The sequence below is a fragment of the Panthera pardus genome, unplaced genomic scaffold (genome assembly GCF_024362965.1).
Source record: "Panthera pardus isolate Hobbes unplaced genomic scaffold, ASM2436296v1 HiC_scaffold_6, whole genome shotgun sequence".
NCBI classification, from domain to species: Eukaryota; Metazoa; Chordata; class Mammalia; order Carnivora; family Felidae; genus Panthera; species Panthera pardus.
The window spans coordinates 122,482,316-122,506,738 of NW_026526991.1; the positions used below are offsets into that span (position 1 = coordinate 122,482,316).

General features: G+C 37.8%; 1 protein-coding gene across 1 annotated transcript in view; it reads right to left on the reverse strand.

The window, feature by feature from the left end:
- Positions 1 to 24,423, reverse strand: part of PLXDC2 (plexin domain containing 2) — a 448,391-nt gene that overhangs the window by 200,621 nt on the left and 223,347 nt on the right. The window contains 2 exon segments of the mRNA XM_019460620.2: positions 17,411 to 17,464; positions 17,466 to 17,558. Of these exon segments, the coding sequence (XP_019316165.1) occupies positions 17,411 to 17,464; positions 17,466 to 17,558 (147 nt within the window).

Consider the following 24,423-nt stretch of genomic DNA (forward strand, 5'->3'; position numbering starts at 1 on the left):
GACCATATATACATACATATATATGTAGTTTTACTTATTATTGTATTATTTATAAAATATGTATTTATATTTTATATCATATATTTATATATTAAATACACATATAATTTATATAATAAATATATATAATATATACAGTAAAATAAAAACAAAACACAACAAAGCAAAACAAAAAACCTTAGATTTTTCATATGTTTGAAGTGATACAAACCAGATATATTATTATTAGGCAAGAAGCAAGAAAAAAGTGAGTTATAACAAAAATGACCAACTGAAATAAAAGGTGCCAGAAAGAAATTAATTACCTGGTTTAGAGCCCAAAAGCACGCACCAATTACCTACAGCAAAAGGTTTTCATGTTGAAATTCAACAGTCTATATTACAGCTCTCCCAATATACAAATTAAAAAAAAATAGAGAAGTATATCTAGATTGAATTTTGCTCATTCCAATTTTGCAAATGATCGCGTTTTTACATCCATCAGAGATTTCTAATGACTTATTTGGCATGAAATTAATGATTCAAAATTTACAGTAACTTTCAATTAGGTTTTCATTCCCTCCTTTGTAATGAAAGCTGCATCTTCCGAGAGGGTTTATCACCATTTTTATTTTATGCTGACTGATGGGAACAACAAAACCCATTTTCACGGCACTAACTGAAATGAGTGGTTACTAATAACCCTAAAATAAAAGCTTCCAATGGCAAAATTGGGTATCTCATAAAAGACATCCAAAATAATTTTATAAAGGCGCTTGCTGTGGTATATTGTTCTTCATCGTTGTAATTTATTTCCATGCTCATGAGCAAACTGGTAAAATTCATCACCCTTCGGAACCCTTACTTCCAGAATAGGAGTTTGGTTTAAATATGTATTACTCACAAATGCTATCAATTACTCTCCCAAAGATGAACCAGAGGAATAGGATATTAGTGTCTCTGCAACCACACATTTCAATATTTTTAAAAGAAGAATGAGACACACACATATGTAAGTTTGACTTTTCTTGAGAAATAAAGACATTCTCAAGGAAATTTTGTTAATATATTATTCTGAAGAACAGTATCAATGATTGAAATGCTTCCCTGTGTAAAGGACCAGTTTACCCCAGTTACCACCATGACCGCTTCACGGACACTGAAGGGATAGCAATGCAAATTTAGAAAGATGCCACCTTCTCAATAACGGTGAAATCCACCATTTCTCTGTGGATAATACTTTCCAAATGTAGGTTCCTAAAAATTTCCTCCTAGGCTTGGCTCCAATTCCCCTAGAAGTCATTCTCCATATTATCTAGCACATCACTCCCCCACTTGAAATCATTCAATCCAGATCCAACCCTCTCTGAAATCATGTCAAAATGGTGACAATATGTTCTAAGGCCCAACACTAACTGGCCCCTGCTACCTCACAATTTTCCCTTCACATTTTCTGCTCCAGCAAGTCTTCTAGAGCTTTCTTTTAGTTCCCTTGAACCTCCCACCTTTAAGCGTTGGTTCTGGTACTGCTACAAGCTGTCGCTTATGACTGTCACAGTCTTTCAAACTTGGTTGGCCATGGCTTCCATATTCTTTAAGCCTTGGCTTAGTTTGATTGGCACCCCAAATACCAACTCTGACATAAGGATTTAGGGGCAGATGGTTTGTTTGGAAAGTAATCAGGAAGTATTTGCTCCAGAAAGTGGGAAAAGCCAGACAAGGAAAAGAGCAATCAGTAGTAGATACACTTCTAGGTATGTTACTGTTATAGCTAGTTCTCCTCTTGGAGAGCCTCTGAGAAACAAGAAGGAAAACATGCCTTAGAATCTTCTCATTGGATGTCAGGAGGCTGGGACATTTATCCATTAACTCCCATCTCCTACCGACTGGAGGTTAATTCCCCTCCTCCCCCAGACTCCCTGTGCTTGTGCCTTCAGACAGAAAGAAGAGACACAGCACTTGAGCTGGTAAGTTGCTGGTATATTAGAACTGCCCTCCATGGTTTCAGGTGAACTCAAGGAGGCAGAGGGATATGGGACAAAGCATCAACAGGGACTAGCTAGGTCACATCCGCAGAAACTCCTACTTTGACTTCTTAGCTCAAGGTATGCCTTCTTACGATATCCTACCTAGCATTCTCTACATATACAGACTCACATAAAGCAACTGCATAAGATTCAGACAGTAACTGCATCAAAGTGAAACTAACTTAGTGTCAGAGTGGTTAAGAACAGCTTAAGAGGAAAACTGGAATTTGAACCCACATGTGGTGGACAGCGATGGCAATGCTCTTAATTACTGAGATGTTAAAACAAAGCGATGAGAAGTCATACATAAAGGCAAGTTTTTGAAAATTATGATTATCCCTCCTTAAAACACATAACTGAAAAATATTAAAACATAAACAGGAAAAACAAAAGCTCTGGAATTTTATAGAGTGCTTTTTCTTCCCCCAGGGAGTGCTTTGTGGTTTTTGTTTATTTGTTTGTTTGTTTGTTTTCAGGGAGTGCCTTGACACTAAATGATTATATATTCAATATCATTACCCCTGGGTAATTAGATCATTATTTTTCCTCAGTGTGGTATATAAAACAGGCATGCGGGTCACTGAAGAAAAGTTTTATTTATTCGTTCATCCAGTTGACAACATTTATTTAGCACCTTATATATACCAGTCCCTAAATCAGAGGCTGAGGATACAACAGTCAATAGGTCCTACCCATTCCTTCCTTTGAGGAGTTCACAAAGTGGTGCAGGAGAACATCACCTAAGGATAAACAATAGGGCTAGGCAGGGGCAGAGTAAGGCCCAAGACAGGCGACCTAACCCAGAGGAGATGTCACTGAAACTCTTTTAAAATGACAAACGGAAGTTAGCCAGATGAGACCTTAAGGCATGGAAGCAGAAGCGATAGGTCAAAATAGGGGTAGAAAGTGAAGCCTGGGTGGCTCAGTCGGTTGGGCGTCTGACTTTGGCTCAGGTCATGATCTCGTGGTTTCCGGGTTCGAGCCTCGTGTGGGGCTCTGTGCCCACAGCTCAGAGCCTGGAGCCTGTTTCTGATTTTGTGTCTCCCTCTCTCTCTGCCCCTCCCCTACTCACGCTCTGTCTCTGTCTCTCTCAAAAATAAACATTAAAAAAAAAGAAAGAAAGCAAAACTGAAAGGACTTTATGATTATTGGAAGGACATTTAAATCGGGAGTGAGGGAGGATAGTCTAGGAAGAGGACAGGTTTCTAGCGGGGTGACTAGTGGACTATTGTGCCATCAATTGAGATAAAGAGCTATTTTGGTTAGGTGTGAGAAGATTAATGACTTAAGGATTCTTTACATAATAAAAAATAAATAAGAATGACCCCAAGTTGAATATGCAACAAGGGACACTTCTGCAACCAGAAAGGCTAACCAGAACCCTGGAATTTGTCACAAAGTCACTGTAAACAAAAGCAAGCATAACATTGAAACCCTGGTGTAGTTACCAGACCCTGAGCATTATCCTATCTTGGATCTCAACCCTTAAGAGATATTCCATGTAAAAGGGGTAAGGGTTTGGGAAACTTGTCACAGAACTAAATTAACAGTCTGGGCAAAATACAAAATAAAAGCTTAGAAGTGAAAATTTCAAGAGCATGGGCAACACACCTGGAATCAACTGAATTGGCTACCTTCTTACACTCTGTGGAAAGGAGTGAATTATCTGAAAGGAGAAATGGTAATTTCGAGACAGACAAATGGCATACGACTTCTTCATCTGGGGAAGGATAAATTAACGGAACATTCTTTGAAGAGTCTGTAGAAGTATATGAAGAGAATCCAGACAGTTGGGTGCAGATTTATGGCAGGTACAGCCATGTATGACTGTGACCTTTAAAACCACATCATGCCCTCCTACAACATGCCCTATGAAAATACTCTTGGGAACAGACCATCAGGCTCCATTAGGGCTATCCTCTCAGATTTCCAAGGCACTTCTTGTTGCCTCTTTTACATATTGTTCTTATGCCTATTGCTATCTGTTTTCAGACTAATTATTGTGATCTCTGCTAACTCTTTTTAAATAACAGAGGAATTGTAATCCTAAGTAAACACTATTCCAGTTTAACTTGCTTGCCTATTTCTCAGTGGTATTACAATGATAAATTAATTTGTCAATGCCGGTAAGACCTTGAAGACAGAAACCTAATACAAATTAAGAATATGGAGTGGGCACACTTATAATTCTAAAAGCTACTTTTTAAAATGTTGTTAATAAAAACTTTTTGTTTGAAGACAGCTTCTTATGTACGGTAATAAAGCTACATTTTTCCGGTTCCCCCAAGTCTTTATGTCATTTGTTTAAGACATAATCCTGATGAAAAGCTTGTGGCAAGAAAATCAGTAGTAACTAAACTTTAAGTAATTGCTAATTTCATGAGTTCATGATAGGAAATGGTCCAAAGAATTTAGGGACTATTCATTTATGCAAGAATGAATTCATTAATTGATCATTAATTTCTATCCACATATTTCAACATTCTATTTTTTAAATGTTTATTTATTTATTTTGAGAGAGAGAAAACGAGCATGTGGGTGGGGGAGAGGCAGAGGGAGTGAGAGTGAATCCCAAGCAGGCTCCATGCTAAAATGGAGCCCATTGTGGGGCTCAATCTCAAGGCTGTGAGATCACGACCTGAGCTGATATCAAGAGTTGGCCACCAAGGTGCCCCTTAACATTCTATTTTTAATCATTTAAACAATATTATGTTTGAGGGGCACATATTTCTACCTTGGGTCTCTCAAATTCATGGGATATTATCATTATTATTGGAAAAATGAGATCTGCATTACTTTTTCTAAAAATATTTCCAAAAGTACATGAAATAAATCTTAAGACATATTTTCAGTGTGTTTATTTATGCTAAGCGTTAACTTCGAGAGTAACTGAAAAATTGAAGAAAAAGTATTTTGCTTAATTTACATGGATATTTCTAGTGATACTGACTTTCTTCTAGAATACCTGAATACACGATTTCATTTCCAATAAGATTTATATCTCTCATAAATAAAATGATTGAATAATCATTCTTATTAGGATAACTTTTTTATAGTAATTATAAATAAACTTAATATCTTAATTGAGATGTGATATGTTCTTCGAGAACGCACAAAACAATTGAGTAACTTTCTTGAACCTGGATAAGGTAAACATAAAACTCACTCACTTATAAATATTTAGAAGAGATTACTGCAGTCTTAGTTCTTTATTAACCACCTGATACACATTTTAGAATCTTCCTTTAATGGAACCAGATGAAGCTTTATTTTTAAATTTTCAATGGTTCTTTCCTAAGTTTTAATGATCTAGCATGGTTTTGGAGTCAGAGACTTGAAATGATGTCCCAGCTTTGGAACTTAGTAGCTGTGTGATTTCATCATGTCACCAATGTAAGCCATAGTTTGCTCATCTGTAGTCAAGACATTTCTTTCGGGGTGCCTGGGTGGCTCCGTCAGTTAAGCGTCTGACTCTTGATTTTGGATCAGGTCATGATCTCAGGGTTCATGAGATCGAGGCCCACGTGGACCTCTGCACTGATAGCACAGAGCCTTCTTGGGATTCTCTCTCTCCCTCTTTCTCTGCCTCTCCCCTGCACATGCATGTGTGCGTGCACTCTCTCTCTCCCTCTCTCTCAAAATAAAAAAAAACATTAAAAAATTCTTTTTTTAAAAAAGAGACATTTCTTTAAACCGTATTACACAGATTGAATGACCAAATAACATGTGGATCTTCATAAGCATTTAGTCAATGATAGTGAATATTACCTTATGCACATGAAGGTGTCTAGCATAGCAAGAGTTCCTTAAAACTAGTTTCCTAAAGAAAAATGGCTCCCTATTTGATTCCTAATAGTTGGAAGTGATGTAATATGTGTTGTGTTTAACATCAATGAAGGCAAATTGCTTTACTAATAGAATTATACCACAATTCAATAATATGTTTCTGAGCAATGTTATGATGCCCTCATTTCTGTTATATTGAAATAATCATAACTACTATATTTACTGTTGGTAGGAAAATGCAGTTAGCATTTAATATATTAGATGTTCTGCTAAGTATTTTTGCCTATATTTAGCAAGTATGCATGGTAACATTAGAAGGCAAAAGTAAGATAAGAAACAGGAAACTTGCATAGTCAGGAAGTGTCTTGAAGGAAGATATTTGATAATTATAAAAGGAAACACAGTATCTTTATAGTGAAGGAGAAGATTCTAGAAGGCATCCCCTGAAGCAGGTGATCATAGTTAACATCACCAGAAGCCAGGCATAGTGACATCATGTACTTTCTGATATGATGCACAAGTAAGGACAGAATGCCATTTCTGTAATGCCACAAAAAGTAATTTGGTCTGAAAACAGAGACCTGTGTTAAAACACGGAAGAAATAGCAGACAAACACCAAATCAGAGACATTGTATGAAATAACTATCCAATACCCTTTAAAAGTATCAAGTTCATGAACGACAAAGACTGAGGAAATGTCATAGATTGAAGGAGGCTAGGAGACTGGACAAATGCATGCGATGTAGGTCATAGACCGGATTCTGAATAAGAAAAATGGATGGTTTGGGACAATCAACCAATATGAACGAGGCCTTACACTGGTTAAGAGTACAGTACCCGTGTTGACTTCTTGTTATCAACAATTGTACCACAAGCATATAAGGTGTTAACACTGAGGAAAGCTATATGGGAACTCTTTCAACATTTCTTGAAAGTTTTTTTTTTATATTTATTTATTTTTGAGAGAGAGAGAGAGAGAGAGAGAGAGAGAGAGCATGAGTGGGTGAGGAACAGAGAGAGGGAGAGAGAGAATCCAAAGCAGGTTCCAGGCTCAGAGCTGGCTCAGCTCCAGCTGTCAGCACAGAGCCCAGTGTGGGGGTCAAACCCATAGACCGCAAGATCATGACCTGAGCCAAAGCCAGAAGCTTAACTGACTGAGCCACCCAGGCACCCCCCATTAAATAAGCCTGAAATTAAAAAGAACCTTTACAAAAACAAACAAACAAAAACAAGTAATAAGTTGAAACTACTAGAAATAACAGAGCCAGAATTTCAATCCACAAATGTTTGACTCCACATCTCTTGAGTTTTGACCACTATATCATACTATCTCCCTTCTTTTATAGCAGGTGCTTCTTTTCCTACCTGTTATCAGACTTTCCATAACTGTGTTTTCTCTCTGGGACCCTTAATACTGTCAGTCATTCATGTTTTTGTTCTTAGTAGACAATAATTTCCTTTAAAATGTAGTCATAATAAGACGTAGTCAGAAGGCTCCCAGATGCATGAGGCCAAAGCCATAAAAAAAAAAAAAAAAAGAGAAAATCTGAAGAAGGTACAGTCTTCTCAGATGAAAGTGCTGGGCCCGGATGATGGAGCAGTGCTGGGCAGAGCCACGCTGAGCCACAAGCCACTGAAGCCTGATGGAGCCATGCAGGTGCCCTCTCACCAGATGGGCACAGCCTGGACTCCACTGTTTTTTGTTTGTTTGTTTGTTTGTTTTTTTTTGCACATTTGGGGTTTAGGTGCATCCATTTCTTACCCTCCAAGGAGGGATCCAGGGGCCAGTTTTCTTAACTTACAGAACCTTTGCTTTCTTTTTTACAGTTCTCAATGGTAATTGGCTGTTAACTGGTTTATTCACCTATTTAACTGAAATCGATCTCCTTACACAATAATATAAGAAGTAATATAAACTAAAGGACAGGAGAGTGGTATAAACAGGACCCCATACGTATGCACGTATGTAGCTATAGAAACAGAAACATGTAAAAGGACAGGCTTCCACAAACAGCAAACATGAAAGGAAGAAACGGGCAACGGAGAGGGATATACATGGACGCAACAGCAATACAAACTTCTTTGATATCCCCTAAAGGAAAATCTGGCTTCAAAACCGTAAGTGAGCTGAGTGTATTTCAGAAATAAAGTAGCTGCCGTGGGCAGTATAACTCACAATGTTTTTTTTCCCCCACGGAGAATTTTTTTTTTTAATAAAAATGGAATTTTAACCAACTCTCACACCCTTGGAGGAGTGGATGGGACACGGGTCGTTAATCCAGTGACTAAAAACACTGGAAGCCTAATTAAAAGATCACAATGTTCACGAGAAGGGGCTAATCAATACGTAAATACACGGACAAGAGCCGGGCTATTCCTTTTAGGAATAAAGCCCATCAATTGAATTGATTTTCTGAGTTGGAAATTCTAACTGCTTCAGTACTTTTTTGGTAACAGGACCAAGAATTTAAAATTAACCCTGCACATTGAATGATGCGCTGCACGGGACCGTTCACATGCTAGGAAACAAAATGTAATCATTGTGCAGTTACCTGATACTCATTCAGATGAACTGGGGTTAAGTGAACTATCACCATACCTTTTGACCTCTCACATTTCATGGTTTCCAGCAAACACGTGGCTTACAGTTGCTTGCCTGTATTTGCACATTTTGAGAATTATTCAAATTAGTTTGTGGGAATATTTACCATTCCGGCCGGGTGTGGAGGAACACTGTTGAAGGGCACAGAGAAAAAAAATAACAGGGTTTTATAAAGAAGCCTTTGGAGGGTAGGTGGGTGGAGGGTGAGAACCAGAAGCCACTTCTGGATTTTTCACGCTATTCTACAAGCAAGGCAGTGGATTCTGCCAGGCTTCTCACGCTGAAGTGTACATGATAATCACCGAGGCTTCTCGTTAAAATACAGATTCTGGGGGCGCCTGGGTGGCTCAGTCAGATGAGCGTCCAGCTCTTGATTTCGGCTCAGGTCATGGTCTCAGGGTTGTGAGATGCAGCCCCATGTCGTGTCCATGCTGAGCTTGGACTCTGCATAAGATCCCCTCTCTCCCTCTCTCTCTCTGCCCCGTCCCACTCTGCTTTTAAGTGTGTGCGCTCCCGTGCTCTCTCTCTCTCGCTCTCTCTCTCAAATTAAAAAAGAAAATAGAGATTCTGATTCTGTAGGTCTGGGGGTAAAGGGGTGGAAATTCTGCATTTCTAACAAGCTCCCAGGGCTGCTGATACTGCCCCAGGGACCCCACTTTGAACAGCAAGTCTCGATGTCACATCATGGTCTTTGAAACACTAAGACCATTGCTGTAAGGAAAGTTTGGCAAGTGTGAAATGTGTTAAAAGGGTATACAGACTTCATTCTGGATAACATCGTCTCACTTCACCTGGTAACAGTTACTTGGCCTGGAAATTTCCATTTCAGGAGTTGAAGCCCAGAGGTACCTACTAGCCAGGACCCAAGCAATGATTTGTGGCCACAGTACGCCTGAGGGCAAGGACACTCTTCTGTTAAGTCCTTGACTGGTGATCTTCCAACGGGGCAGGGAAGGAAAAACACTGTCTTCCCTTCTTCCCCGTCAGTGGAAAATAACTAAAAAAGTTAAATGTTTGCATGGTGACTGTTAATATTAATGGAATGGACGCCACGGAGTTAAGCATTGCACAAATGTTAAATCGTGTAATACTAACGACAACCTGAGAAGGTAGGTACAATTATCCTTCCCGTTTTACAGATGAGAAAAGAGATGGCAGAGCAAATAACACACTCAAAGTCACCCAGGTTGTAGTTCGCAAAGGTGGGGGACCCAAATCCAGGTAGCCTGTTTCTAAGTCTGCATATCTAAACACGTTATCGAGCTGCCTTTTGACTGATATGTTCAGATCTGGAATTCAGTGAAGGCCAAGTTCATCAGGAGAGTAATTCAAAACTTGATGACGGGGTGAAATTGAAATTTAGGCCAAGTTCAATTTTAACGTTTCACCTTTCTTGGTTAATTTCTCTTTTTTAAGTTTTTATTTGGAAATAACTTCAAATTGAGGTTACAAAAATAATGCAAAAAACCCTCCATACTGTTTATGCAGACTCACCAATTTTTAATAATTGGTCACATTTGGCAACTTCTGGATTTTTCAAAAGCTGTGTGAAAATGTATGCCCTCCCAACGCAGCTCCTAAGAGCTGCTCCCATAGGAAAACCTACCAATCTCTACAGCCTACTCTGCAGGGTATCAGGATTCCGGTGGCTAACTCTTGCCCCATTTATCAGCAGTGAAGCTTACTTGACATTTTTTCTCAGGCGGCTGCTTCATAATAAGAAATTCCTGGCGATTCATCACCAATTGAGAGTGGCTACAGGTGGTTCGCTTCTAGTCCCACTGGCATTTTAACCGACAACCTCCACTAAAGAAAGAGACACCAGCTTTCTGAGGCTGGAAACCCAGGCACAGCAGCAGTTCTAACAGGATGATAATTTATGAACAAACCATGTGAGATTTGACTGTTTTCCCTAGTAACCAATAGGCTATATTTTGGTAAGAAGAAATAGACAAAAAGAAAGGTAACAAAAATTGGTATAACCAATATTTTTAAAAGATACTAACATACTAGCTTGTCCAAGCAATCCCAATCCCCAAATGTCTTTTATCTTTTATCTTCTGTACTTCAAGATTTTTCACAAGAATTAAGTCTCTTTGCTTTTAGTTGTGTTCTCTCTTAAAGAGGATTCCATTCCATTTACATTTTGCTAAGTTTTCAGTGTTACAAAATATTTCCCTGCAAAAGAGTCATGTGAAAGCTTTATCATTTTATAACTTCAGGGTGAGAATATGTTTTGTGGTCATTTTTCTAAAGTTAACTGTTATTAAGTCTTCATGGACTCACGGAGAGATCTCAGAAAAGATGATCAAAAATAGGTTGGAGAAGAGAATCTAGAAAACACGAGTAAATGAAATTATTTATCCCATCTGAGATATGGCTGTGGGATCCCATTTTTATAGCTTTATGATTGTAAAAGGCTAATGTGAATGAAATCTTCTAAGATTTCACAGAAGCCTCAAGTGTTTACCTCACTTGTGACTTTGAAAGCTGGGCAGAGATTCCTTTATCTAGAATATTTTACAGCCATCATTGGTAACAGATGATGAAATTAAGGTTACCCCCTATGACTCTAATTTTATAGAAATAATGGTGCCCGTCCACTAAAGACACAACATGGAGAAATAAGATGAAATTGAACTGAAATAGAATAAAATCACGTGTGATTAAAAAAAATGTTCTTGATTTGGAAAACGAAGTCTTGTTATACACATGAAAACTGATCACTGTGGGCTTCATAAAACTATCTTAAAACTCTCCAACATCGCTTCTATGTCTGAGGTCGTTCCTAGATTCAGGAAGGGTCTCAAGGGTATCTTAAATAATCACTACTATACATCTGTTTAGATGATGATATAAGTAAAAGGAGTTTACTAAACTCAGCACATTAGGTGAGGAATGCTTAATCTGTACCATTACAACCATCAGCTGGAGAAGGAATAGATCTTTACATGTATTTATTTACTGGCTTTAAGGCAGGCGGACCAGCTCATTTCCCTGGGATACAGAGGAACAGAACTCATTTACTCTAATCTCATGTTAGTTTTGTGGAATGGAACAGAGAGATGTCTTCATTTTCTGTTTTTAAAAACATGTTTATTTTGAGAGAGAGAGAGAGAGAAAGAGCACGTGCATGCGTGCACACAAGCAGGGGAAAGGCAGAGAGAGAGGGGGAGAGAGAATCCCAAGCAGGATCTGTGCTGTCAGGACAGAGGGAGACACCAGGCTCGATCCCATGAACCATGAGATCATGACCTGAGCCAAAATCAAGAGTCTGACACTTAACTGTCTGGGCCACCCGGGCACCTCACCATGCCCTTATTTTCCGTAAGGGCCCTCGACTAATACTTTCTTCAGGACAGAGAGAATTAGTCTCAAAGATAAGTGACTTAAGTAAATAATAATAATAGTAAAATCAACTAATTAAACCTAAAAATTTAGTTAGAAAGACTCATGCAGACAAAACTCATCCTAGTCTGTTATTAAACTAGAGGAAAATCCTAAGAACAAAGGCAAATAAGGCCAAGTTGATAAACTGTAAATGTCTTGGCTGAAACGGAGCAATTCAAACGCTAGAGCGGCAAGTGTATTCAAGCAGCCAAAGTAAAAATAAATAAAAACAACTTAACTGTTAGTTAAGGTGTGAACAGACCTGAGGCAAAAATGTGTAGTCTAGAGAGTAGCCTGACCTAGATAGCAAATTAAGTAGACTTTTGAGTTAATCATTTAGAAAAATCACTTATCAACAGGTTTTCTGATGCACAGGAAAAAAAAGAAATTGTGCAGAATGAGAAAACGAGGCACAGAGAGGCCAGAAACCAAGCTGTCACCACGGACATTCACATTCAGCCTGCCAACATCAGCATTATGCCAACAGGAGACCTATGGAGGTGTTAGCTGAAATGATGTTATTTTCTTGGAAAAAACAAACAAACAAACCCCAGAAGACTTAAGTTTTTAAATGAAGGTTTCTGTGTATATTCACATAGTCTGAGGATCTCCACCAAGAACAGCCCGATTTTTAAAATTAAAAAAAAAAAAAAAAAAGACCACATCAAAAAACATACAAATCTCACAAAAAACCTTACCTGCATTATGATAGAGAGGGAACAGAATTTCATTTCATGTTGCTGGGGTTTCTTATATAAAGTATCAATCTTCCTACCAACATATAGATTTTTTTTTTTTTAAGCTAAGAGTGTGTTTATGTCTGGCCAAAAGCACACTGGTGTCTTCTTGGCCAAAAAAAAAAAAAAGAGGGGAGGGGTTACAATATAGATATAAATATATAGATACATATCTGTCTATCGGAGACTCTTAGAGATCACTTGGGAATTAACTTATTTGGGGGTTATTTTTTGTTATAAAGAATAAAGATTCTCAAATAGCACTGCCTTACAATCTCATTTTTATTTGATATTTTCAATGTCCTTTCATATCCATTTCATTTTTAGTCTCAAAACAGCACTAGAGGATAGTCAAGGCAGGCATTTTTCCCCCTTTCTTCCAGGTTATAAAATTGAGGCACAGAGAGGCCAAAAACCAAGAAAATGAGTTTTGGAGCCAAGGTTTCATGACTTCTAACCCTGGTTTCCTTCCACCAGGACAGTGGTACTTCTCTAGAAGCTGTGAATCAGAATTTCATAAACTGTGGTTTCAGAAAGCAAAATAGTTTTAATTTGACTGGCTATTGAATCAAACTTTGTGCCCAAGCAATATATTAAGTAATATGGATATAGAAATATAGAAGAAAATATCAAAACTGTGGAGTTTGAAGGTCCACACAGAGGAGAAGAAATAAATCCAGACTTGTTCCTAGGTTTATAGTCAGAAGCTTCTAGATCTGCAGTCTGACAACTGTGTGACTTTGAAGAAAGGACAAAAATATCCAAATAAGTATCAGTATTTGAATATAAAGCGTCTGGCTCATTGCATGCCATATGGTAGGGACTTATACAAATTTTTCACTTTCCTTTGTCTAAGAAAACATGCTCTTTCCTTTAATCTGTCAAAGTTAAAACTAGGTTTTAACATCTGCTTTTTTTGCAATAATGATTTAAGAAATGTTATTTAAACCTAAAAGGATAACGGGGAGACTATAATCAAATTGTAGTATACATACATAATATAAATACTAATGTGTATGGCTTCCACATGACCCATATATGAGAAGGGAAAAGAAATCAGTGTGTTTCGACATGTGAGGTAAATGATTTCTAAGTTTTCCTCTGCCCTGAAATTATAAGATATTTTTGTGGATAGGAGTAAAGGGAAAACTCCTACTCCAATTCTACTCTCTTCCTCTTACTAGAATATTAATGTAAGATTCCAACATGCTGTTTAGACTGCATTTATAAATGATGGTGGTGGAGGGAAAATATTTCTTTAAAAAATCATGCTTCCAAGTCAGACACTGCTTTTTATCTTTCTCTGCACAGTTCTGAGGCAGCTGGAAGGAGGAGGGAAGGTGCATCTCTAGGAAAACCGAATCTTCTAGCTTTCTCACTCAACTCCTGCTTATCTAGAGCTGGGTTAGTTAGCCAAATGCCCTTAGTATGCCCCTAGCCACATATATCTTTTCTCTTTTTTGTCTGATTTGTTGACAGAATGCATGCTCTTGGGCATGAAAACTACATTATTTGGTGATAAGATTTGAGAATCTCCCTCTTCCCTTAGGGCTTAAATTTAAGTCCTGTTTCCAACTAAATTACCAGAGAGCTTTGCATCAAGGATCATGAAGATTATGACATCAACGAGCCTGATTAATAAAGTGAATGTGTTCTTTCCCATTTGCCATTTCCCCTTCTGCTAAAGCCTCTCAGTAACATCAAGGGAGAGAGTAGCTGTACTTTGGTGCCTGGGTGGTGTGGGGGTAGGAGGGAGAATGTTTATGGACAGTATTGAGCCCCATCCCCCCAAACCTGATTCTACCCCCAGGAAGGCATAACAGAAATGGAGCAAATCAGGCAAGATTGGAAAGGTGGGGAGGCCAACTGAGGAAAGTTTTAAACACGAGTCACTCTTTAAAATTTGGAAATCTCAGACTAATACTTAACCATCACACTTAAGAAAGCAAGAACGTATGTAGAAAAATATTTTTAAAAGTAACCTATTAACTAAATTTATAAGTTCCTAGACATAAGACTTACTTAAATGAAGGACTCTATGTGGCAAATTTTTCCAGGAAAGAAAAAGGAGACTAAGATATATTATTAATTCTATTGTTGTAAAGGGAAGTGTGGACCTAGGGGTGTGTGTGTGTGTGTGTGTGTGTGTGTGTGTTCTGTTGATAATGACAGGAAAATGGGTACAGGACCGATTTCTAACTCTAAGAAATGTTTGGTGATAGCTAAAATTCTTGTTGTTTTCTTTTTAATTTTTTAATGTTTATTTTTGCGAGAGAGAGAGGGAGAGGGAGAGAGGGAGGGAGGCACAGAATCTGAAGTAGGCTCCAGGCTCTGAGCTGTCAACACAGAGCCTGACATGGGGCTTGAACGCACACAAGCCGTGAGATCATGACCTGAGCTGAAGTCAGATGCTTAACCAATGAAGCCACCCAGGCGCCCCTAAAATTCCTGTTAAAAACCAAAACAAACAAACAGACTGTGACAATGACAGAGCTGAAATAATAAGTGTTTCTACCAGTGATACATATTTAAAAATCTGAGCATGGAATACCAGATAAGTTTCCAAGCTGAAGCTCACGATTTTGTGCTTGGTGTCGAAAGCCGAGTGTCACCCCCACACTAACAGGAAGAAAAATGGACCATTACAGCATCATGATTTATCTTGAGACTAATCAGAGAATTGAGGTCACACGGTAACCAAGAGAACCCTACTCCAACGAGAAAAAATATTCTTCAAGGCAAGACAAGACACATGAGCGGCCGCACTTTCGGGAGAGCACAGCAAAGGAAAGTGAGTAAGCAGAAATCCGCTAACACTTTAACCGATGACCTTCTTTGTCTGCCTAGAGATTTCATCCGTTGTGGCTGACAGCAGAACTGGGCCAATTTATGGAAACTTCAATTGGATGCACCCTACATTTGAACTTTTACAAAGCGTATTAGGTACTGCAATATTGTGAGCAGATTGTCAAATGCAAGACATTTCTGATAGACATTGTCCTAATCTAAAACTTTCTCATTTTCTCTTTGAAAATCTTGTTCTAAACCCAACAGGGAATCATTTCTGAATCTGTCATTTTGTCTGGGGTTGCCTGAATATGGAAAAGAAAAGGGATGATGGAATTCATCATCAGCGGAGATGGGGACTTTGCTTGCCTCTCAGCCTCAGACCACGTGCGTTCTACGTGGACAATTCAGTGAATAATCTCATGGTGAGTTATAATTAATTCCATTTTAGCTGTTAGCAGTTGTTCTCTTAAAATAGGAAAGTCTACACATATACAATGAAGGATTTTGGCCCCAAATTTTGATATAACCATCAAATCAGTGCCACTTTATATCTCTAAAGTCATTGGCTCCGTCAGTTCTCTCTCTTTCTTTTTGAAATTGTCTTCTTTAATGTTTATTTATTTTTGAGAGGAGAGACAGAGCACGAGCAGAGGAGGAGCAGAAGGAGAGAGGGACACCAAATCTGAAGCAAGCTCCAGACTCCGAGCTGTCAGCACAGAGCCCGAAGTGGGGCTCGAACTCACGGACGGTGAGATCATGACCTGAGCTGAAGTCGGACGCTTAAACGACTGAGCCACCCAAGTGCCCCGTCTGTTAGTTCTATTGTTAAGTCAGTAATGGTCATAACATTTGAAAGGTTAAAGTTGTGTTTTCCCTTTGTCATATCAAACTGAAAAATACATGAGTTCACTGATGGTAAGATCACTGGTATTATCTGTGATAGCAAAACTAAATAACTTTTCACTAAATGTTAAATCAGGTATTTATGAGAAAAATGACTATCAAAAACTGCTGGAACCAAGTGGGGTATACTTTACAGACACATTGTGAGTGTGGGCTTGGCTGCCTCGGCTAACAGCTGAGTTTCATCACTTAGTGGTAGCTGGAGGCCTCTAGGCAGCTTATTTGATTTTTCCCCTTACTCAGTTCTCTCATCCACAACACCTGGATGGCAAGCATATTTAAATCATAGGGTTATTGTGAAGATTGAAAAGCTAATCCATGTAAGCATTCAGCCTGACAGGTACAATAGGATAGCACTGACCAAGGAAGGTAAGTGAGGCCTGAATTGATATCCTGTCATCCCCACTATACAGAAACTACACCTCGTTACAAGTTACATTACTTGTTTAAGGAGCCAACGCTGGTAAAGGATAAACTCAGGCTGAAACATGTTCGGAGACTTCCAGATTTATTTTTTTTTGCCCTTTATATCAAACTTTTTCACTGAGATACCTAATTTGGTTATCTGAATCATAAACGTTTCTGGTGAAATATCTTTTCAGACCAAGAAAGTAATAAACCCATGCAAAATGGCAGATGCCAAATTCATGTGACTTTTTAAAAAATGTTCTCCGGGAGGCCTGGGTGACTGAGTCGGTTTAGCGGCCGACTTCGGCTCAGGTCATAATCTCATGGTTCGTGGGTTCCAGCCCCGTGTCAGGCTCTGTGCTGACAGCTTGGAGCCTGGAGTCTGGTCCGGATTCTGTGTCTCCCTCTTTCTCTACCCCTCCCACACTCATGCTCTGTCTCTGTCTCACTCTCAAAATATAAACATTAAAAATTTGTAAATGCTCTCTAAATGCATAGATTAAAAGAAAACAAAATCATCCAAGAGCAATCTCAACTTTGAATATTCAATTCATTATCTTACTACAGAAATTAATGGTTAATTTAATTAATTAATAAATTGATAGTGGCTTCTCAAAATAATTCTTCTTCACTTTCTATAATACCTTATATTCAATTATGAATCTAAATTGCAATTGCAGAACTAAATAGTAGAAAGTGATCATAACAAACAACATTTATATGCCAATTAAAGCAAAAATTTTTTCATAGCAGAGAAAAGGGAAACTCAAAATGTCAAAGCACTTACCGCAGCTTGCCGGTGAGTATTGGACAAAATTCCATGGATCTTCACTTTGTCTTTTTTCCATCTGGTCTATGTTCACCCACAAATTCCGGCTGGCTGAATCGGAGGGACCATATATCCGAGATATATAGTAATTGTGATCTGTGTCCTCCTGTAATAAAAGAATAATGCACATCAAGAACAGAGATAGCATGGAAGAAACTTGAAGGCATTACGCCAAGTGAAAGAAACGCGACAGAGAAAGACAAATACTGTCTGTTCTCACATATATGCAGAATCTTAAAGAGGTGAACTCAGGGTGCCTGAGTGGCTTAGTCAGTTAAGTGACTGACTCTTGATTTCAGCTTAGGTCATGATCTCACAGTTGTGAGATCCAGACCCGCATGGGGCTCTAAACTGGGCACGGGGCCTGCTTAAGATTCTCTCTCTCCCTCTTCTTCTGCCCCCCTCGCCCTTCCCACCAACCTTCCCCTGGACTCACACAGGTTTTTGTGCTCTCTAAATAAATAGACAGATATAAAATAAAAATACAATACAATACAATACAATACAGTAAAGTAGCTGAACTCATAGAAAAACAGAGGACAATGGTGGTACCAGGGGCTGTGGGGTGGGGGGTGTTGGCTAAAGAGTACAAATTTCCAGTTATAAGACAAATACGTTCTGGGGATGTAATCCACAGCATGGTGACTGTAGTTAACAATACTGTATTATATACTTTCAGGGTAGCTAAGAGAATAGATCTCTCACCACGAAAAATAAAATGGTAATTATGTGATGTGATGGAGGTGTTAGCTAATGCTATGGAGTAATCATTTTGCAGTATATAGTACACCAAATCAACAGGATGTACACTTTATTTATTTAAAAAAAAATTTTTTTAAAACGTTTATTTTATTTTTTTTTGAGACAGAGAGAGACAGAGCATATTTTTTTTTGAGACAGAGAGAGACAGAGCATGAACTGGGGAGGAGCAAAGAGAGAGGGAGACACAGAATCTGAAACAGGCTCCAGGCTCTGAGCTGTCAGCACAGAGCCTGACGCGGGGCTCGAACTCACGGACCGTGAGATCATGACCTGAGCCAAAGTCGGCTGCTTAACCAACTGAGCCACCCAGGCGCCCCAACAGGATGTACACTTTAAACGTATACAATGTTCTATATAAATTCTATCTCAATCAGGCTGGGAAAAAAAAAGCATTTAAGTCACTAATACCCAATGTATATAATTGCCAGCATTATACACAGAGTTCCATTAAAAAGAAAAAAAAAAAAAGCTCTCAAAAGGAGAAAAAAACCCCACAAAACCCTAGAGATACTGTCCCTAAAATTCTTTAAAAATCAAACAAAAATGATATTATGCAACTAGAAATATTACTATTCTTCAAAATAGCCAGAGGAGTTAAATAACCTCTAAAGGAAGTGAATTAGATTTAAAAATAAATAAAATAAACCTCTTTAGAGGAAATTGTTAAATAAATAAAACACAGAGAAAAATATACATTCTGTTTACAATAGTCTTTTTACCACAGTAATTGTAGGGATCTAATTGCTGCCCAAACAAAATGTCACTTTTGGAGCTATTTACTGAAAACCTGAACTATAATTACTATTGAGTGACAACAAACCCAAACTTCTCTTCTTTAAAACGAGGTCTTTATATGAAGACCTGCTTTCAGTTAATGATCCCAGAAATGGAAATAATACATTTTTCCCCTATAATTTGGGTTATTAAATTCTACTTTTATTTGAATTCTCACTATTGATTATCACAATGGTGCCTGTCACAAAACCTTTAATTTTTGTGCTCTCACTGAATGAAGAGATTTACATGTTTTAAAAGGCAATTTTACTGAGGAAAACCCAGAAAAATCATATGATTCTCGACTAACTTGGACTGCAGTTAATTTTTTCTAAACATAAAATATAATTGTGCTTATCGATTTGAGGAGTCTGCTAGGTAAAATAAATTTAAAAACATTCATGTCTGATGAATGTTTGTACGAATGTAAGGATAATGTTTGTAAGAATGTATGTAGGAATGTAAGAATAATGTTTGCCAAATACAGTGTATGTGATTTGAATCATAAAGTTTAGAATGTGAATTTTGTCTAATGCATTTGTTACTGAAGTGCTAATTGAATAAAATACGATTATTCTTGAAATCTAGTGAAAACAATTCCATGTACCTTTCAAGTCATCAGGCTAGAAATATATAAAACTGACTACATAAAGGAAAGGAATTTCCTATGCAGCATTCTAAATAGATTTTGTCCCATGACCAAAAGAAAAAATATGACCTTAGATATAAATCTTGATAACAGTGATGAAATGTTAACAGTAAGATAAAAGAAAAAATACTAGGTAAACGTCCAACCTCCAATTGAACTCTGGGTATCAGATACAAATTATGGGTACAACCCTGATGAAAGATAAAAAAAAGTTCTTTAGAGAAAGGAGGAAAAAAAGGAGATACAAAGAAAGAAGCATGAATAAGATTTCATGCAGCCCAAGAGAGATTTCATATCCTAGTGGTTTTCTAGCACTCCTTTCCAGAACATTATGACACCGACTGCCTGGGTTCTAGGAGGTAACGAGCATTTGGTTGTGTCTTCGTCACATGTAGAACTCCTTCCTACTGTCTGGTGCTTCACTACCAGAAGCTTTGTGGCGGGTACCCTCCATGACATTGGGCACAAGCCATTCTGCCCATGTCATTGTTACTGGCCACAGTAGCTGGGGGGCACCGGAAGCACACAACCTAAAAGGAACCAATTCATGAGACATGTAGGAATTCAGGTAAAGAGGAGATAACTGCCCTTATTGTGATTGCTGAGATATGTAGGTATGAGACCTATGACTACTGTGCCACCATTTGCTACCATGAAGAAACCCTGCCTGAAGGCAAAGCAAACATGGATAGAAACAGAGCCATTATCTCTGAAAAAAATAAAAAAAAAGAAAAAAGAAAAGAAAAGAGAAGAGATGAGAAGAGAAGAGAGAAGGAAAGGAAAGAAAAGAAGCCAGATCAAGTGCATCTAGCGCATTCTGGGCTTGTACACTTAGCTGAACCATTAAATTTTTTAATTGTCAAATCCCCTTAAATAGACACTTTTTCTAAAGAAAAAGTGTCTGTTTAAGGCTAACATCCAGATGGCTAACAGACACATGAAAAGATGCTCGACATCACTTATCATTAGGGAAATGCAAATCAAAACCACGATGAGATACATTACACCTGTCAGAGTGGCGAAAACGAAGAACTCAGGAGACAACAGATATTGGCGAGGATGTGGAGAAAGGGGAACCCTTTTGCACTGTTGGTGGGAATGCAAACTGGTGTAGCCACTCTGGGTAACAATATGGAGGCTCCTCAAAATATTAAATAAAACCACCCTAAGACCCAGCAACTGCACTACTAGGAATTTATCCAAAGGACACAGAAATGCTGAATCAAAGGGACACATGCACCCCAATGTTTATAGCAGTGCTATCAACAACAGCCAAATTATGGATAGAGCCCAAATGTCTATCAACTGATGAATGGATAAAGAAGATGTGGTATATAGACATAATAGAATACCACTCAGGGATGAAAAAGAATGAAATCTTGCCATTTACAACAACATGGATGGAACTGCAGGGTATTATGCTAAGTGAAATAAGTCAGAGAAAGACAGGTATCATATGATTTCACTCATATGTGGAATACGAGAAACACAACAGATGAACATAGGGGAAGGGAAGGAAAAATAAGATAAAAACAGAGAGGGAGGGAAACCAAAGACTCTTAAATACAGAGAACAAACTTAGGGTTGCTGGAAGAGAACTGGTGGGGGGATGGGTTAAATGGGTAAAGGGCATCAAGGAGGGCACTTGCTAGATTGCTCACTGGGTGTCATATGTAAGAGATGAATTACTGGGTTCTACTGAAGCTAAAACAACACTGTATGTTAACTAACTTGAATTTAAAATAAACAAACAATTAAATAAACAAACATCAAAAAAAAACCACCTTCAGTTGGATTATTGTCAACCAAAAGAATCCTACCTGACAAACATGTTTTGGTAACTTTCAAGAGACTTACGCAACATTGAATAAGGCAGTCTCATCTACAGATTTATAGATCTTGATAACAAACATGTTTTCAATTCTGGTATTCTAGCTAATTATACAGTAGGAATGGAAACTTGTACCTAAACTGCCGGAAATCATCAAGTCTGAATTACAAATGATAATGATTCATTTAATTTTTCCATGAATCACATATAAGGGGCATTTTGAAAAAAACAATAAGTTCAAATAAAACTTTCAATTTTTCTCCCTATTTTTTGTATTATTATAAAGAGTTTAGCAACACAGAGATGTGATCTTTAGGTGAATGATGTAATAGAGTCTATCATGCAGCCAAATTACCATATTACCATATAAATACCAAATAGATATTCTCTTTAAAATTACATACTTTCGGTTTTGAGCTCAATATAATTGTTGCAATCAACATATCTAAAATGATTTTGGTATTTCCCTTAACCCCTAAATCTCTATAGTTAATCAAGAAATAGACTTATAAGGTAAAGGATATCATTATACTTAAATAATGGATTATCTGCAAAAATATACATGATTTTTGTCTAATTACAATCACTGATATGTCTAACTGAAAATAATGTTCATTTTTACTTAAACCAGAGCTTCTCAAGATAATATCACATCTTTGAAAGTACTGAAAAACTAAAGACTAGAGTTTGATGTTAGACTTCTATAGCCCATGCTTGCCAAGTTGTCATGGCAACTTTCATTCAAAGAGGAAGACAATTTATGGTTTACCTAGGAATTTAGAGGCACGAGTTTATAAATTCCAGGGAGAGGTGTTTGGCTCGATTTTTCAAGGAAAGCCATAAAATAGATGTTCTAAAAATGTGACATTTTAGCACTACTAAATTATTCAAACCACATCTTGTCCTTTATAGGAGTAATGGTACTTAAAGAGTTGTCAAAAGCCACTTCAGGCACAAAGATTTCCCTTTTCTGCTCGAAAGCAAACTATACTAACACCATAGAAAATAAAACAAAACACTACTGTGATATGCCTACTTGCCAATTCATTTAGGAAACCAACTGTTACTGAAAGTGGATGGCACAGTAGGTAGCTATAAATCCTATAAATCCATGTTTCTCAAATATGCCTGCAAATGTGCAGCCGTAAACAAAGGACAAACACCAAAAATACAGAGGGAAAAATCATCATGTCTGTACCTAACCATTCTGCATCCATCAGCTTACACAATTCTAACCCAAATGTTGTCTTCTCTTCTATTATTGATGTTACGTTGGTTTTATGATGGATAATTTTTATGGGTGCCTCACCCTGTCTTATGCAGTAACAGCATTGGAATTCTAAATTTATTCCACTGAGAACTTAAAAAAAAAAAAAGGAATAGATTGTATGAACATCACTGTGCTAGTCACTTGAAATATATAATCAAAGTTCTTAGGTATTTAGCGTCAAATCAATTGGTTGCCTCCCAAAGACTGTTTCATAATGAATAAAGGAATATAATGTGAATGGTTCTTACCAAGTGTTAATATATAGCAAATATATTACCTTGTCACATAACATGAGTTCTCAAGGACCACATAATGCTTATAAAGGTTTAAAAGTAGTATTTTAAAATATTATTTGTGTATATTACATTCCTTAAAACCAGAGTTAAAATATAGTTCTCTAGGATCTAAAAAATTAATGTTCATACAAGAAGCTAAAAGAATATGGTACAATAATAAAATAAGAAAAACAGTGAGCTGATAGCACTCAGGGAAATAATTATGGAGATGAATTTATTAGCTGCAATAAGAACGGAATACGCATGACAAAATTCCTATTTAGGGCATAGAAAACAGTCTTGAGACGTGCACACAAATGAAATGGAAAGGACGAAGAAAATAAGTATCTAGGATACATCATATAAACTATAGAAAAAGATCATATATATGATATATACATACATTACATGTATATACACACACACACATACATGTAAAGACACAGAAATGTATTTTATTTATTTATTTTCATGTTTATGTATTTTTGGTACAGAGGATCTGAAGTGGACTCTGTGTTGACAGCAGAGAGCCTGACACAGGGCTTGAACTCACCAACCGTGAGATCATGACCTGAGGCAGAGTCGGAGGCTAAACTGACTGAGCCACCCAGGCGCCTGAAAAGTTTTTTTTTTTTTTCATGTATTAGGAGAACAATTATTCTGAGGTAACGAAGACTAGAATCTATATATCATGTCCCAAGAAAAGATACAATAGAATTTTGAATATTAAGAAATTTCCTGGTGAGGGGCAGCAGGGACTTGCACAAATGGCGGTGTAGGGAGATCCCATACTCACCTCCTCAGGGACACACCAATCTACAACATATGAATCATTTCCCTCTGAAAAAGATCTGCAAACTAGGTGAGCTGCTTTTCTGCAATAAAGGATAAAATACCACATTGGGATGGGCTGGAGGAACAGAGACGTGGTCTCACCAAAATCCCACCCCGGGTGTGAGGACACACAACAGGGAAAGGTCTCACCTGCTGGGCGCCTGTCCTGGAGGAGCAAGGAGTTGGTGACCCACATTAGGCGCCCAGACACCCCTGGGATCGGCACCAGAGAAATGAGCCCCTAAAATATCTGGCTTGAGAACCAAGAGTGCTGATGTCCAAGGGGCCCAAAGTGCTATAGGAAACTGAGATTCCCTTTTTAAAAGGTTTGAGTTAAGTCTCACTTGCCTCCAGACTGACTAGGAAAAAATAAATAAATAAAAGCAATTTGGAAAGCACCTGGACTATATGTGAAATTCATTTGCTAATCTAAAAGCATCTGCTGCAAAAATACAACTTCATACATACAAACACCTGCTGTAATAGGCGGAATGACTGACTAAGCCAAGGCAGCTGCTGTAGTAGGCGGACAGGTGAAACTCTCTCTCCCTGGAGATGGAGGCACTGGGGGATGCC